This window comes from Aplidium turbinatum, chromosome 4 (genome assembly GCF_918807975.1).
Source record: "Aplidium turbinatum chromosome 4, kaAplTurb1.1, whole genome shotgun sequence".
In the NCBI taxonomy this organism is placed as follows: domain Eukaryota; kingdom Metazoa; phylum Chordata; class Ascidiacea; order Aplousobranchia; family Polyclinidae; genus Aplidium; species Aplidium turbinatum.
Genome location: NC_137475.1, coordinates 1,616,547 through 1,634,164, shown reverse-complemented (window position 1 = coordinate 1,634,164; position 17,618 = coordinate 1,616,547). Strand labels below are relative to the sequence as shown.

At 36.7% G+C, this 17,618-nt stretch overlaps 1 protein-coding gene across 1 annotated transcript; it reads right to left on the bottom strand.

Annotated features, from left to right (window-relative positions):
- Positions 1–6,215: 6,215 nt before the first annotated feature.
- Positions 6,216–13,004, bottom strand: LOC145768313 (protein lev-9-like). The gene is made up of 5 exons (XM_082579791.1): positions 12,824–13,004; positions 12,269–12,442; positions 9,276–9,374; positions 7,239–7,415; positions 6,216–6,250 (listed from the first exon to the last, which is right to left on the bottom strand). Exons 1-5 carry the CDS (start codon positions 13,002–13,004, stop codon positions 6,216–6,218), a joined length of 666 nt encoding a protein of 221 aa, XP_082435917.1.
- Between the last annotated feature and the right edge of the window lie 4,614 nt (positions 13,005–17,618).

Genomic DNA, 17,618 nt, shown 5'->3' with positions numbered 1-17,618 from the left:
AATATTCTAAGCAATGTGCTTGTAGTCGAGTTTGCAGCAGCCTTCTAGAAGGTTCTCTTCAGCCTGTGCAGTCATTGCATCTCGCCTTTCCGCTAGGACTTGCAATAAATTCTTGTATGAGGAATTGCAGACTTTGTGCTCGGATCATCCCCACTACTGCAGTCCTCGGGATGTCGTCGTTACACTGACAGCTATATATAAGCAAACCGCAACACTTTACGTCCGCTACACACATAAAGAAGCCAATATATTGTCATTTTAATTTAGAAACTCTAAATTAGCTAAACTCAATTGTTACAATTAATACCAAAATTGTTTTGTAGACCAGTGTTACCTGCACGTTTCTTATTGCAGCAATCGTCTGATGCAAACTTATTCAAATAGAATATTAACACATGTATGAATACATGTTACAATATTTGATGATGGAGAAAGGCTGTCATTTTCTAGATAACGTGTAATCATCAAAAAACATACCTCTCCTGTTACCATGAGCATTGTCCACGGACGTCCGAATCCATCCATTGTTTACGTAGTTGCAAGTTGGTTGGAGGCGGTTTTCAAAGTTACAGTCATCATTCACTGAAAACATTGCGTGAATGTGACAACACGTTAATTTCTATGACGTAACCAATGACGCGGGCTAGTATCTACATTTAAGTGTTTGAAAATGTTGTTGACACATATCTATATCACTGCTGTTTGATTTTATCGCTGCCGCGTTACTGTATTGGGGTCGTTAGGTGATGAGTTTACAAACAATAGCTTCTTTTTCATTTAGTTCGGATTAAAGACGTTATGGGTTACAAACGTACGGCTTAAAAAAAACCTGAAGACTTTGCATACAAACAATTCTCTATACTAGTGAAAAGAAGAATACCATAACAGTTTGATACGAAAATGTGAACACTGACTTTAAAACTTTAGGTACGGTATTTATAGAGATGTTATGAGCATCTGTGAAACAAATCATTGTCTTTCCTCACCAATGCAAGTTGGTAGTTCCCCCCATGTTTGATTTTCGTTGCATGTACCAAATGAATTCCCTTCCAAGATGTAGCCAGCATCGCAGGAGTACTTCACTGTGACTCCGAAAACAAACTCGTCGATAAACCTGGTATCAACCGATCCATGCAATGGCTCGTGGGGTATCACGCATTCTATGGCTGTAAATAAAATATGAAATGCTGTTTAATGCACGTCGATGCTTTCTGAAATTAATTCAATCAAACATTGACTTATCCGAAGTCTTTTTTAGTCCAATTTTTTTTGCGCACGCCTTTTTGACAGCAGCAGCAGCAGCAACAGTTCAGTTTGTTTTTTTCTATCTGTGATCTCAAACACAGATGAAATTTAATTCACACAGCAAAGATGTTAAAACACAAACGTTGGAGATGAGTTAACAAAACAACAAGAAGGAATAGTCCACCTGATAACAAGAGCGAGCCATTTAGCCATATGGAATATATTGTATACTATATTGTGTACCATATTACATACTATGTTATGGCATATATTATATACTGTTTTATGTATTATATTATGTACTATATTATATACTATATTATGTACTATATTATGTACCATATTATGCACTACATTATGTACTATATTATGCACTATATTACATAATGTATTATGCAATATATTATGTACTATATCATGTACGATATTATATTATGCATCATTATTATAAAACCAAGAGAATTTTTTCTCGAAAGCAATTTTTCACTTTTGTTGTCGCCAATTGTTAATGTCTAGATTAGACTAACCTTCACAGGCTGGTAGATTTTTAGGTCTCCATATTCCTTCCGTCGAACAAGAAACAAACTTTTGCCCGACAATTTCGTAGCCTGTAACAAGATAAAACTGAAACATGTTGCAGTACGTAGGATATCTGACCATTTAACGACTTTCTGGTACAGCGAGTGCATAGGAATACTTTAAATGTGCAGCTACATTTTGGAAAGCAGGTTGAAATATTTTGCTTTTTCACTAGGTTACAACATCAAACACTGCAGAATACGAAATTAGTAAGAATTTACATATATACATGTAACATGATCTCAATTGAAGTGCAGTGCAGGTAACTATCAACTAGGATGGCAACACTGCAGTAGACCATAAAATCAATGGTGGCAGCTTCAGCAATCGAAAAACTCCAATTTCTAAACTGAAATTGACAAAGACGTTCAGTGATGCGTGGTAGGAAATTCAAATGCAACAATATCACAGACGAACATAAAAGTAACTTCAATGGATTTAACATTTTTACACACAGAAATGCAACATGATTAAAATAAACTCAAACGTTTTCGACACGTAAGCTATTTGTGTCCTCATCAGGAATTACTTTAAATCTTGAATATACATAAAAATCACAATTAGAAGATAGATCTGACTATGCACTATAACTGCAACGACACTCCGGACTGAACAGCACAAACTGAACAAGTGACTCAGGAAGTATTACGAGTAAATAACACGGCGAGAAATAGGATAACATGACGTGTATGCTACAAGCATGTGACACCATTTAGAAAGCACAAAAAAAGAAGGATGAGCCACAGGAAAATAATTGCTCGTTTAGAAACGGATTATTCCGCTTGGTTCTTAGAGTTTCGAGATGATTTTGAATTGATCGATGGATCGAAACATTGTCAGTGCACGTTACACAAGAGGCGGTGTTCTCTTTGCACTTTTAGTTGTTCAATGTGTGATTAGGCGCTCCTCAGCCCTCTTCAACAAATGTCTAGTTGATATACCAGTGTATGTCTGGTTGGTGTTACTCAATTAATTAAACTTTTAGAAAACATTCGAAGAAAAAACAAAAAGGGTAGGTGACTTCAATTGAAAATATTGGTGCACTTTAAGCATTTCATACACAGGATGAATGTCACATGAAAATTTACTTTTCATAACTTTAGCTAGATGTTTTGCAAACCTTGTTGAATCTTTTCCTAAAAATGGTATACTAATAAAATAACTAAAATTTCCTTCTTCAGGCGTGTCCTTTGATATATCAGCCATGAAGGTGTTTAAAATTTTATTGAAAAAATGAGAATATTTAAATGAGCATCCATTTAAATAAAGTAAAACAGAATTTTTAATTCTTTGATTTCTTTTTGAAACAACTGATCATCATAATACACAAAACGGGAACGCGATAATATTACGTTACATCTGTCAAATATTACGCTACCTGGGTACGAGTATAAATACGTTAACTCCATTACTTCTGCAGGTGGAGTTTTGATTTACGCACTAGACAAATATAATATCACACCCTTGAAACCTTTTGAAGTGCCTTGTGTTGACTGTGAAAGCTTATTTGTTAATATAAGTAACACCACAACAAGCGCTAACATGAAAATTGGCGTAGTATACCGTCACCCAAACACCAATATCCAACGTTTTGTTGATGCGCTGGACAGTGTGCTAAGTAACTTAAACAAAATGAATCAAACCTACTATATATTAGGTGATTTCAATATCAATATTTTAAACGACGTTCTCCCTTCACCGGTCACAAATTATCTAAATATGCTAAACAGCAATGGTACTTGCCCTATAATTACTCAGCCAACAAGAGTTACTGATAAATCGTCAACACTAATTGATCACATTTTATCGAACGATGTTTCTCATTCCGTATTACCTGGAATAATTAAGTCTGACATCTCTGATCACTACCCTACTTTTTGTATAATTTCCCATGTTGACAACTCGCATCAACACAAACCTCGTTTCTACAGAGACAAGCGTAACCTTGATTCGGCTTCCTTCATTGAGGACTTGAACTCCCAACTAGGCACGTTTCTGTTGGGTATTAAATCATTACAACCTCAGGAACTGGATTATAAATATAGCGAACTATTACAGATTTTAAAAAACGCAATTGACAAATACGCTCCACTGAAAAAAATGTCAAGGAAAATGTGCAAGTTAAAAAGGAAGCCGTGGATTACCAGTGGGTTGTTTACTTCAATTAAAAATAAGCAAAAAATGTACCAATCGCACTACCTGAAAGGGAATCAAACAGACAGGCTAGAGTACAAAAAATACGCAAATAAGCTCACTAAATTGAAATACATTTCCAAGCAAAATTATATACATTCGGAAATTGAACTGAACAAATCTTCCCCACGTAAAGTATGGGAAGTCATTAACTCACTGCTGCCAAATAAACAAAAATCAAAGCAAACAATCAATTCCATTAATATTGATGGAGTGTCATCAAACAAACCCATCGAAATGGCGAACCAATTCAATAAATTCTTCTGCAACGTTGGAAAAGAGATCTCTGACAGCGTTCCGCTTGCCAACGATAACAACTTCACATCCTACCTTACAAACCACGTTCCTTCTTCTATTTTTCTTGAACCAACGACTGGCGATGAGGTACTCAAAGAAATCCGAGCTCTAAAACCCAACAAAGCAACTGGCTACGATGACATTTCAGCATATTTCATACAGATCGCCTCCGTGATTATTGCCCTGCCCTTCTCAAATCTTATTAACTATTCCTTTCAGTTCGGTATTTTCCCTGATACATTTAAACTTGCCAAAGTTGTACCCGTCTTCAAATCTGGAGACAAATTTGAGGTAAATAATTATAGACCTATCTCCCTTTTATCGTCTTTCGAAAAAATTTTGGAAAAGCTCATATATAAAAGGGTCTCTTCCTTTCTAGACAAACATTCTGTCCTTGCTCCTACGCAATTTGGATTTCGGTCTGGCTCCTCTACTTCATATGCCGCTATTGATATTATTAGTGCCACCTATGAACACGTAAAAAGCAACCTGTACACAGGTTTGGTTCTCTTGGATCTCAAAAAAGCCTTTGACACAGTATACCATCCCATTCTACTATACAAACTCAACCACTATGGAATCCGAGGTACAGCAAACGAATTATTCTCCTCCTACCTAAAAGACAGAATGCAGTATGTCGCGATTAATGAACAGGAATCTGAACAGAGATGCATAACACACGGTGTACCTCAGGGTTCAACGCTGGGTCCATTACTGTTTTTATTGTACGTAAACGACTTACCAAACTGCACGTCTTCTGTTCCAAGACTTTTCGCAGACGATACCTGCCTGGTAATTAACGCTCCTAATCTAACCTACTTAGAAAAGGAAATATCGTCTGAATTACTTAACATCAAGAACTGGATTAATGCCAATAAATTAGTTATCAATCCTTCCAAATCAAATGTCATTGTAATCCCTCCTAAAAAATGCAGCTACCCAGAAGATATCAATGTACTTTATAATTGTGTTCAGATCGAACAAGTTAAGTTTGCCAAATACCTTGGCATTATTTTTGACAATGGTCTAAATTTTGAACCTCATATTAATATGCTCCACAAGAAACTTTCTATATCTGTAGGGATATTGTCGAAACTCAAATACATTCTTCCAAACAAAACATTATTACAATTATACTACGCACTGGTACATTCTCATATCGTATATGGGATAACGATTTGGGGTTCATGCTGCAAGACACAAATGAACAAGCTTAGCACCTTACAAAATAAGGCTGTCAGAATAGTAGCAGGTGGCAGGTGGTCTGATCATGTCACACCTTTCTATAAGAAACTTAACATACTCAAGCTTAAAGATTTGTACGAACATGAAATTGCTAAATTCATGTTTAAATTTGATACGGATGTATTGCCTCTGCCTTTCGCACACTACTTTGAAAAAACCAAACTCATGTATAATGCACGACTTACTAGACACTCTTCCAATGATTGTTATTTTGTCCCACGTTACGCCTCATCCCGACTCCAGCGCAGCATTAAATATGCCGGAGTGAAAGTCTGGAACTCCTTACCAACGAGCTTGCGTAAATTGTCATTTTATTCTTTTAAAAAACAACACAAATACTCACTCATCGCCAAATATTAGCACGATTAATTTTGTATTACCTTTATGCTACCGATAGACTACTAAATATATTTCTCTATGACCATCTTCTAACACCTTGTCTCAATTTTCGTTATTGAATTATTCTTATCGCAATTTTAGAACTTCTATTAGAATCTGGGGTATCTGCTTGACTCGAAGACCCATGGTCTCTTCGCAGATTCCCGTTGCTGGAAATTCCTTTTTTATTGCTGTATTTATTGTATTATATTTACCTACAACGAAATAAAATCAATCAATCAAAGATCAGATTTCTACTTGTTAGGGCACAGAGCGTTTCAATCAATCAATTCAAAATCCTCTCCAAGCAGATCTGAATACCACAAAAGATCATGGAAGCCCTTAGAATCAAACGGACTAATTCGTCTGTAAACAGGCAATTATTTGCATTATATAATTATTATTATGCCTGTGGCTCGTCCTTTTTTGTGCTTTCTAAATGGTGTTACATGCTTGTAGCATACACCTCATATTGTGATCTATTTCCCGCGTCGAAGATTTTTTTTCCCACGAACTTTTTGTTACTTCACATACAGTTTGTATTTATACCGTGTGAATGCAAACATTTTTTCGTTGACCTGATTGGTTCAGTGGTTTCGTCTTTTGGCTTATGTTCGTGAGGACATCGGTTCGACGCCCATCGAAGTCACCTCTTTTTCTTTACATTAACTTTTGCGGTGCACGAAAGCTTTTCAAAAAAAGTAGGGTTAATGGGTAAAGGTTAATTCTTAGGGTTAGGGTTAATTCTTAATCAATTCGGAAAATCTTACTTTTAGAGTGATCAGAATCAATTTCTTTTCTCAACTTTTTTAAACTTGACTAGATTAGATGTGTCTCCACTCTCCAGGCTACGGTTTTTTTCAAGTTCAGTGTTTAGATTTGGACCTGAAGGGTGAAAATTGGCTGCTGTGAGGGCGAAAATCGGTAAAAACAGTTACGCTCGCCTCGCGGTAACCACTAATGGCTACACTTACAGAAATATGCAAATAAGACAAAAAGCTCGTGGGAAAAAAATTTGCTTCCCGCCCTGTTATTTACTCGTAATCATTCTTGCATCACTTGTTGAATTTGTGCTGTTCAGTCCGGAGTGACGTTGCAGATATAGTGCATAGTCAGATTTATCTTATGATTGTGAATTTTATGTACGTTAAATATTTAAAGTAATTCCTGATGAGGACACAAATAGCTTTGCGTGCAAAACATTTGAGTTTATTTTAATTATGTTGTATTTCTAAGTGTAAAAAAAAAATTAAACCCATTGAAATTACAAGGTAATGTTGTCTAGCGTTATCATAGCCTACCCTTGTTGCAGCTGTAAAAGACTCTGTTTCCGAAAGTGAAGTCCTCTCCTGAGGATATGTAACCATTCCTTATATTTCCTGGATCACCACAGTTTTTTGGAATGCATACAAAGTCTGAGAGCTCCCATCTTCCGCCTGGCATGCACGTAGCTTCCGCTATTCCTGACATGTCATATCCTGTAAATCGTATCAAGTGATGACAGAATTAAACTGAGGTTTAGATCAAATACAGGCAGCACTTGCAACTAGATATCACAACAAGATAACTGTCTACAATGCAACCAATACAACATTTGTGTATTCGTTTAAACTTGTAAATCACAATAGAATTTTTCCAGTCTTAAGTATTCCTAATATTTGGCATTCTTTTAATATTTCTCTTCAAGTCAATGCTTGAAAACTCCAGCTAGTCTGATGGCTGGACCTTCACTCAAAGGTCTTGGCAGGCTGGGAACGCAAAGCTGTTCTCTGAATCATAACACTCCCAAATGGCGTCCGGAGTAAGAATGAAGTAGTTTTTGAGTCATAGAGAGAAGTGTGTACCAGAGTATCATGTTCCTAATAAAAAACATTAATTTCTCGTGTAGGTCAAATTTAGTGATTGATTAAGGGTCGAATGCAGAAAGGTAGCTCAAAATAAACATAGCTTAACTCCAAGCTCTTCTCAGGCAAGCGGAGTTTCAGTCAAGCTTGGTTTATAACTTGAGTGCGCTGCAGAAACTAATTTGCAAGGTCGCTTGGCCAAGCCACCCTTTGAGCTGCGCTTCATAATAAAACTGGTTTTAAGCCACGTTTTTGACGCAAAGTGTGACGTCACTCGACTTGCCATGGTGATTTTTGAAACCTACTCGACAAATAAAGTAATTGTCAGTTTACAAAGTTGTTCGTGTAATTAGAGATGCTTTATTAATGACATCATAATACCTTTTGTTACATCACAATTAAAGTTTGAAACATAAAGTTTCCATCATCGCCAGCAGAAACTCTTTATACCAAACAGAAGTCTTATGGTATTGCCAATTTTCCTTGTGTAATAGATGCAATTGATTGCACGCTTATAGCCTACATATAGTTTCACCTGGTGGTGAAAAAGCTGAAATTTTCCGGAATAGGAAAGGCTATTTCTCAATAAACACCTAGTGCATTATTGATGCAGAATTACGCATTACAAATATTGTCGCATCATGGCCAGGAACAACCCATGATTTACGGATCTTTGATAATAGCCGGATTTGTTCCCAATTTCAACAAGGCAATGTTAATGGAATACTGCTAGGAGATGGTGGTTACGCTTGACGAAGTTATTTACTGACCCCGCTGCAAAACCCATTAGGTGCAGCACAAGTGCGCTATAATGGAAGCTATATCAAGACACAAGGAGTTGTGGAAAGAGCTTTCGGTGTTCTTAAACAAAGATTCCGCTGCATGAGAACGCCGCTGCGGACCAAATTAGAAAATACATTGGTTATCATTGTGGCAGTGGCCTGTCTGCACAATGTTGCTATCTCTCACAAAGCATTCATATTATTAGCCTACAGTTGTATGTATTCCACCTGTAGGCTAACTCAAATAAATCTGGTCAAAATTTTCACTTTAACCTGGTCGAATGAAATGCTGTCGAATGAAACAACCATACAAGCGAATGGCCTCTATCTCAATTTGGACCTGGACCAAACAAAACCCAATGGCGATGATATCACGCTCGAACACGAGCTGAAGCCGACGACGACGACTTAATCCCACCATATGGATAATCAAAACAACAACGCAAAGCCGTGAGACGATACGGTTACCCATTATGAACTCAATGAACAGAAAAAAATACGACACATAGGCTATTACAAAGAATGTTTAAGCATAAAAATGACCTAGTTATACATTCTAGTCGGCCACCAAACTTACAACTTACTACACAATTGCATGATATAACAAACGATCTATTATTTCAACGATTAACAGAAGAAATATTACGTGTAGTTTACACAAGAACAGATCAAAAGTTCTGAAACTTATATCATTTTAAAAGAACTGGCTTACCAAACCGACACTGGTAAGGAAGTTTCTCGTTCAGTCTGTATTCGTTCTTTGTCGCTTCCGGATAAGCAGTGGAGGTGCTCCGTGGTGCAACGCATCCGGCTGAGGAAAGTATTTGTCAATTAGTACTGTAAGAGTAAGATTTGTTCTTTGGAAACTTTTAAAACTTTCTTTTATGTTGAGTTCTTGCCCCTTCAGTGACTGAAGTAAGATGTTTTTCAACCAAAGTTTGTCAGATAAAGTTCAGCATTTATCTGATTCAGTTTGTTTCTCCAGCAGATAGTCGTAAGGTTTATTTGATGAATGAGAATGTATATTAGAGTGCATCACTTTCCTCTCATTTTGGAAATTCAACTTGTTTCATCGAGAAATGGGGTAAATTCCAGGCAAAAATCAACCAGATAAATATGGAGGTCACCGTACTACCCCCCCCCCCCCCCCCTTTCCTACCACCATCTTCTAGCCCCTCTAAATTTAGTTTAGTAAAATCGCTATAAAAACTAAATAAGATAGCCACATTGTTTTAGGGCTAAATTTACTGTAATTACTTGATTAAGTACAAATATGCAAGAAAATAATGTTTTAAAAAAAAATTTTACACTTTATAGACGAAAGGTGTAAGAAAAGCTATAGAAAGCAAGAACAAATAACAAAATTAAAACATTGTCATTCCAAAATAATAAATAAAAATTACATGAACAAGTAATTGCGTAGTCTTTGTCGTAACTTGGTTAATTGGACAATTGGGCATGCTACATTTGGTTGTTTTCACTGACCGAACAGTTTTCTTCAAGTTTTTTCTGTATACTTTGATGATGGATAGCTTGCCTTGCAGCCAAAATTTATTCCTCGCTCAAAACAGTTACAAACAACAATGATTATTTTAGTTTTTCTTTTTCCATGCATGTACCTGCATGTTTGGTTGGTTTACGGCAACATAGTACTGTGCTTTGTCATGCTAGACAAGTAGTCACTATCTGATCTAGCCCCTTGAAGAAGTCAGCCGTGTCTGATTGATGAAACGTTGGAATAAAAGCAGATGATCACCTTATACATCTTGTGGTGGAATGGGATGGCGCAGCGGATAAAGCGTTGACTTTCCAATAATGCAAACCTGGTTCGACTCCCAGCTAAGCTGGTTGTTGAACGCACTTCTCACTTCTACCTTAGTGCCGATGGCTTAGTACAATGAGAAACTTATTTTCTCATACCCGATACAGTACATGAATCAAGTATGGGACTTCTTCTTTTATTGTCGCACTGCATTGACTGCCTCTTGTATGAAAAGTTTCCAAGATTCTCTGTTGTTTGCTTTGTGTATTAGGTGTATGTTTGTGTTACATTTTGTGATAGTTCAGCTGAATTAGCACCAGTTAAGCGCATCATGTTATTCATCTATGTTGTGTTGACTTTTTTTTTCTATGTTTCTTTTTTGTCTTTGCTAGGCCTACATGTTTGCACTGCTTGGTGGTGCAGGTTCTTACAGTAATTGTTTTCGACCGTTTTTAATCGCATCCCACCTTTAGCTGATGTTGTTCATCTTTCACTTGTTTTCCATGTTTCCTCTTCCTCCTTTAAATCTCAAGCCTTTCTGAGAAAATGGCATAAACTTTAATCGAGGCTCTCCAATAAATCCTGTTCTTTATTACATTTCCCACAAACAAAACACTTGACAATTTTGTTGTAGCTCTTGTTGCATCTTGCATGTACCCACGTTTCACACTCCTTGTACTGTATTGAATTCCGCATCAGTATTTTACCACATGCTATCCATGGTTCCACTTTGTTTGAACAACTGTTTCTTCTGTAACATTTCGTATTGCTTTTAGGTGGTTTTTCAAAAAAAAATTTCATACCCTTGATTCCGAATGCTTTTCTATTTCCTACAGGTTTTTCCAGTTTCTCTATTCTATACTTGTCAAGACAATATCTTCTCATCAACAACCATCAACTACGAACATCAACAACGATCAACTACGAACATCAACAACGATAGCAAATATGAGAGGTCACAGTACTTACACTTAGCATACCTCGATTTTATTTAAATGATCTTATTCTACTCTCACTTTTGTTCATGCAACCTCCTACATTGACATCACCACCGGTTCTTACCAGCACCTCTGGCATAGGCTGCCTCTTTTTTTCATTGCCTATTCCATCATTTTTCTCAAGACTCAGTAAAAAGCCTTCTCTTAATCCTCAAAAACCATACACATGTTTTTTCTATAAGTAAAGATAAAATCATCATTGTTGTTAATGATAGTACTAGAAGAATAAAGTTGGCTACAGACTATCATCATCATCACATCGTACACAGAAAAACTTGAAGAATAAGCTACTCCTCAGGTGATGAAAAGAAGAGAATGTGACATACCAGATTGTCCAAGTTTTAAAAAAGCTTACATACTTAGTTGCAAATTGCAGTTTGCAATTATTTTTCCTTATTATTTTGGTTTGGTAAGTTTCAATTTTATGTCCCTTTTTTCTATAACCTTTCTTTCACCCTTTGTCTGCAAAGTGAGTAACCTGTTTTTGAAACATTATTTTCTTTGCATATTTAAACTAAATCTAGTAGCTACAATAAATTTAGTACCAAACACTATGAATTTATCTTATTTAGTCATTAAGTTATAGCGATTTTACTAAACCAAATTTAGGGTGTTGAAGAAGTGGTGAAAGTGGAGGTCCAGCGACCCCCATATCTTTTTTTATTCAATCTGACCTGACACGGTCACCATTTCTCAATGGCAAAAGTTAAATTTCAAAAAATTAAGAGGAAATGATGCACCCTAATGTATAATGTATAGCCTATGCAAAATAAACTAAATGTGTATCAAATTTAAAGTGCGTAAAAGGAATGGCGAGAGCTTTAATAAGAAAGGAGGTCAAGGCAATAGCCTGGCTGGTTTCTATTTAAATCTACGACTATTTAAGGATATTCGCTTTTCCAATTCGTAGACGTCTTTCACTAATATTTTTTAAAGCAAACCCACCATAACAAGATGGTGCCTTTCCTGACCACTCCCGGTCGGATCGGCATATTCTCTTGTTGTTCCCTTCCAATAGAAACCCCTCATGACAACTGTACGCGATTGTAGCTCCGTATGTTCTGTCATCGCCTGATATTTCTCCGTTCTCAAATTCACTTTCAAGGTTGCAAGTTGCATCTACGTGACAACATAAAGATGTTATGTGATACCACCTTCTCAGAATGCAACACTACTGAGCCTTCTCAAAGAGTGGTGACACAAAAGCACAAAAATGTCACAAACCGTTACTTTCATAAAAAGGTGTTCAACATTTTCAAAAACTTAATGTTTTTGTTACTGTATAGCATTAAAATCTTTTAAGTTTCTGGTATCTATTGTTTCTCACCGCTGCCACAATATGCACATTTTGTTTTGTTTTAACAACAACATTGTTTATATTTATTCTAAAAAAACTAAACAAAATTCCTCTCAAACCAAATAAAGTAACTTCTTAAAACAAGCCATCTTTCCCTCATGAACAGTATGAGCGAATTCATGTGAACTTTGTTGAAAACTAACTTGGGTTGAGGCAGGACATTCCGCAAAGATCGTCACAGATGCATCTTTTCCTGGAGCCTTTGCATTTATTATTCAGTTTGCAATCTCGTTTGCACGTTCGCCCCTGTTCCAATCGATCATTGTCGCGGTTCGGGCAACTCTCCTGAGCATCCAAAAAACCTGAAAGCATCATTGTCACCATGCTTACCTTCCCGTTCACTAGTTAACCCATGGGAACATGAGCGAATGCTCTTCCGTTTTCTCTTTTTTGTTATGATGTCACCCAGCCTTTAATTTCATTGAGCTGAGCCAGTAAAAGTTCTTATTTGTACATTATTACAATATCGCTGGACCTTAACAGTGCGTTAATGTCGTTAGATGTTAAAATGACATAAACAAGACAAGACGTGTTTTCTTCCTTAAATATGTCATCAAAATATTTTTATCAGAAGGTTTAGTTGCAAATTTCAATCATGTTTAGAGCAAAGGTTTCTATTTATTTTCTTTACAACAACAGTCGACCCCTCTAGTCAGTTGCGAACAACCAACTCAACTGGCACGTGGTCCACCCCTGTAACAGTGTTGTAGTCAGGTGATGTGGACCTCGGAGAAACAACTTTTATTTAAAATGTCATAAACGTAAATATAGCAACCTACATTCGGTAAAAAGAGCGCACTTGATGCAATGACTGACAATTACTTACCGATCAGTATGGCAAGGCACGCTGTAGCTAATAACAACCTACAGCAATGCATCGCAGCAGGTTCTTAACTACTGCAAACTACCAAAAATATCGTTAGCAGTATGTTGATTAAAATGAACTGAACAAACTAAAATTTCATGCATTAAAATACTGCGCTTATTATTGCAAACCCCTCTGTGGTCAACATGACATTTTCTTCACTGTTCTTATGAGCTTGAATTCGGTTCCCAGTCGATACTTTAAGACTACGAATCAAGAATCGACTCTGAGCTTGTGTTGGCGGTAATAAATCTGAAATGGTGAAGTAGGGCTACAGCACGGGCCAAGTTACATGTATCTGTCGTACCAAGCCCCAAACAGCGGACCATCTTCTTGTCTACCCTCGGCTTACCACACAGTGCAGAATTGCCACAAGAGGGACCTTTCAATAAACAACTCCGTCGCACAAGAATGTGTAGATATGTGGTGTATCATCCAAATTTAGAAGATTCGATAGAAGAAGACGACGAATTATTTCTTTTATATAAAAATGAAAAAGTGGTATGATCTTGAACATTTATGACACGACCTAATTCAACGACACATTCAACGAATAATGATGTCATAATTACCAGCCCACAATAACTAGATGATTCGTTGTTCTATCTTGCAGCTTGTTCACGAACTCAGTGACCAAGTTTTTAGTGCTTTTAAGTCTGGGTTCGATTTCAGGTCGAAACTTACCAAAAGCTTTAAACACGACCTTGCAATGACCTGTGCTAGCCAAACCATAGCTTAAAGTATTCAAGTCGTTATTGCTTCTCCTTCACCTACCAAGTCTTTAAAACCACGCTCAAACATAAACCACGGCTTTGAGCAGCATCGTGTTTCATTGAGCAATCAAAGGATTAAAGTAAAAGCTTTTCTGAAATTGTTTGTTATACATTCGACTTGCTTAGATCATAATTCCTTTTTTGAAATATCTTATTGATAAGCTAAATGATAGACCCTGTGCTGCAGGGATATTGCATTAAAACTTTTCAGTACACTGAATCACGCAACGCTCCACAAAAGGAAACATATTATTTGTCGCTTCTGTTAATTAGGTTCAAACTTCGCTAGTGCTGCTTGAAAGACAGAGCAAGCGTCACCACAAAAAGCTAAAAAATAATAAAGTTTTGGTACATTCTTTATTAATTACGCAAACGTCGCCCTTCTATGGAAACCTACGTAGGTTGATCATAGCAGGACGTCAGTCAGCGCGCGGAGAAACGTGATCTAACGGATGGTGATGCTACATCCGGCCACGCAAATTTAAAGCATGATACTGCATTGAAAAAGATTTTATGTTCATTAGTTGCAAAAGCATTAAGAACGCGCTTTGGTTCTGTAAGCTTCGCTCTGGGCAAGATCACAATGTTTGACATACAACTGCTTCTGTAATCTGGAAAATGTAGGCTACTTATTCAATTTATATCATAGGCCTACTTGTGATGTGGGCACACAACTACCACGATCGAGAATCGAACCCAGACCTATTTGCGTAGAAACGATAGCTATTAGGCCACTGGCCTGGTGTGTGCCTAGGATTAGCACTTCCCAATATTGAGCGTATGACAAGATTAGAACAGGGTTGCCAATTTCTTTTTCCTGACCTTTGTTTTAAAAGTAAACAATGAAGTGTGATGCATAGCCGCACTGAGTTTTGAACTAAGCCTGCTGGCATTATTAAAATCCTACCTTGTGCTACCTTTCATCATGCAAACCTTAAATGCCACTTGAAAAGCTGCAGTTTTCCATTTAAAGATGTTTATGACGCGTCTTGTTGTATGCTTATGTGATGCTCAGCATTAGGCTGCATAGTCGAGTGGTGACAACCCACACGCCGGTTCGACACCGCTCATGAGCTTGCGATTGAGTTTTTAGCAAGGCACTAACCCTAACCCTTTTAAATGCATGCGATCGATTGCAGAGGGGAGTTTCTTCAAATATTGCCCTTGATTTGTCGAATGGTTATAACTAGGGCAACCAAAACTCAATAAAGTCAAAATTTTTCTGCCTTTATGAAAGTTTATAAAACGTCCATAAACTAAATTTCAGGCTGACACGAAGAGAGGTTTCAAAGTTATTAATTAAAATTTTTTAAGTAAAAAGTCAAGTTTCATGGTTAAGTCAAATTTTTATTTAACGTGGTTTTTCTTCTCTCTATAATTGATATTATATTAAAACTACACAGATACTTATTTTTTGTTGCAATTTCTGAGGTAATAATCTTGTTTCGCCCACTACTGACGATTGAATATTAAGTAGGCTAGGCGTGGAAGGCAGGTAACGTGGTCTTTGTTCTTGCTTAGGTGAATGCTCAAACCATTATACATAAAGTAACTTATTGAGTTTTACCTTCCTGATGTTCTCAAATTTTTCTTTAGCTAGCCTATAATTATGCCTAAGGTTAAACAATCAAATTCTTCTAAAGTTCGTAGTACACTGCTTGATTACGCTTCTGAGTTTACCTCAACACCTAAAGGTGAATGACAGAAGACAGGAACTTCAAAGGCGATAATGTGAAACATTACTTGATGTTGAAGTATAATACTGCAGAACCCTCTCAGTAATTTCGGGATATTTAAAGACACTCCATATTTATCTTTTACAGTTTTTCGAGTGACTTTCATTATGTGTTCGTTAGCTGTGGTGTCGTTGAGTCTTCCACATTTTTCTTTTATTCCATTAGAAAAAGAAGATATCCTTACCTAACGGTTTGATTTCTAATATGCTTTGTATTTCGCATTTGGGTTGCAAACGCAGAAAGCTGTGAGTCAAAATTAGGTCAAAATTTGTAAATTATAAAGTCAACATTTCAAGTTTTTAGGTCAAAAAATTGGTTGCCCTAATTATAACAGTCCGCTGCTCTAGAGAGAAATTCCTATGCTCTCAGAACGAAGACTTGCTCAATTGAACTATCTATCACCATTAGGCTACTCCTAAATTTCAACGTTTCGTTTTTTTTTTACATTTTTAATGCTTATGAGTTTCAAATTTTTACACATAAACCTATGATCATTTCATAATAACGCACAAGTAAGGTGGTTTCCGCGTCTCAAGCCCTTTCTTCTATGACCTCATAACGGTATATGAGTTAAAAATAAATTGATGCTTTTCTAAGTCGTGCTATGATTTATGCAAAAATATAAAAATTTAACCGGTTGCTGCTAAGGAAGCAACAAAATTGATGCGCTGAGTTACTTCTAAAACGACCGATCGTTTAACATGCGTTGTGATGGAACAATGCTTACACATGTTGCATAGGTTAGTTTGTGGGCAACACGATGTAGCCTTTGCCAACCAGTGCATTCAAAGTTTGTCTCTCTGGCTTCAGGTCTAGCAGTGACATTTTGCTGGGTTGGTTTACAAAAACAGAAAAGTTTCATGAAACAATCTAGTTACTGGAATACCGATTTTTATTCGCATGTTGGTGTCGTTTGTATGTTACTCAATGTGGTCTTCAATGAATTGTTGGATTCATTGAGCTTGCCAGCGCTCCCGGTATGGTGCAGTGTCTCAAAGTGTTCTTGCCACGTCGCCTAAGAAAGCGCCATTTCCTTTCCAATGAAGGAAATGTAATGCATGGCAGCTATAGAGGATGATAGGTTCTTGTCTGACCAAGTCATTTGTACTAACAATGTCAAAGTGGCTAGTTTGTTTTTCTCTTTCCGTCTCAGTTATAAAATTGCCCGGCACCCAATCTATCATAACAAATTATTACATCCTGTGTAGGTGCTAACAACCTGTAAAATTTTGGGTACGATAGAGATCGAAAACTTGCCGACATGTTGTAAGACAAGTAGAAAAATTTCATGCGGGCATCTAGAAAGTATCAAATTATTTAGGCTAAATCTGGGAAGTTACTTCATGGTGCTAACAACCTGTAAAATTTTAGGTAAGTTGGAGATCGAATACTTTGAGGCCATTAACTAATAATGCTGATCGGTGTTTACATTTGTTTATTAAAAAAAATGTGGTAATACACTATATTAAAAAACAGAGTGAAACTGTTCACCAGGCATTTGATAATTAAAGTAACTTGCGTTCTTCTGGTGACTATTTCTGGTGAAACGTCGGAAGTACAAAAA

Excerpts from the sequence above, each read along its gene's own strand:
- LOC145768313 (XM_082579791.1), bottom strand. The coding sequence starts at position 13,004 with ATGGTGACAATGATGCTTTCAGGTTTTTTGGATGCTCAGGAGAGTTGC. Across the intron at positions 12,443-12,823 it reads AATGTCCTGCCTCAACCCAA|ATGCAACTTGCAACCTTGAA; the intron begins GTTAGTTTTCAA and ends GTTGTCACGTAG. Across the intron at positions 7,416-9,275 it reads TCCTTACCAGTGTCGGTTTG|GATATGACATGTCAGGAATA; the intron begins GTAAGCCAGTTC and ends TACGATTTACAG.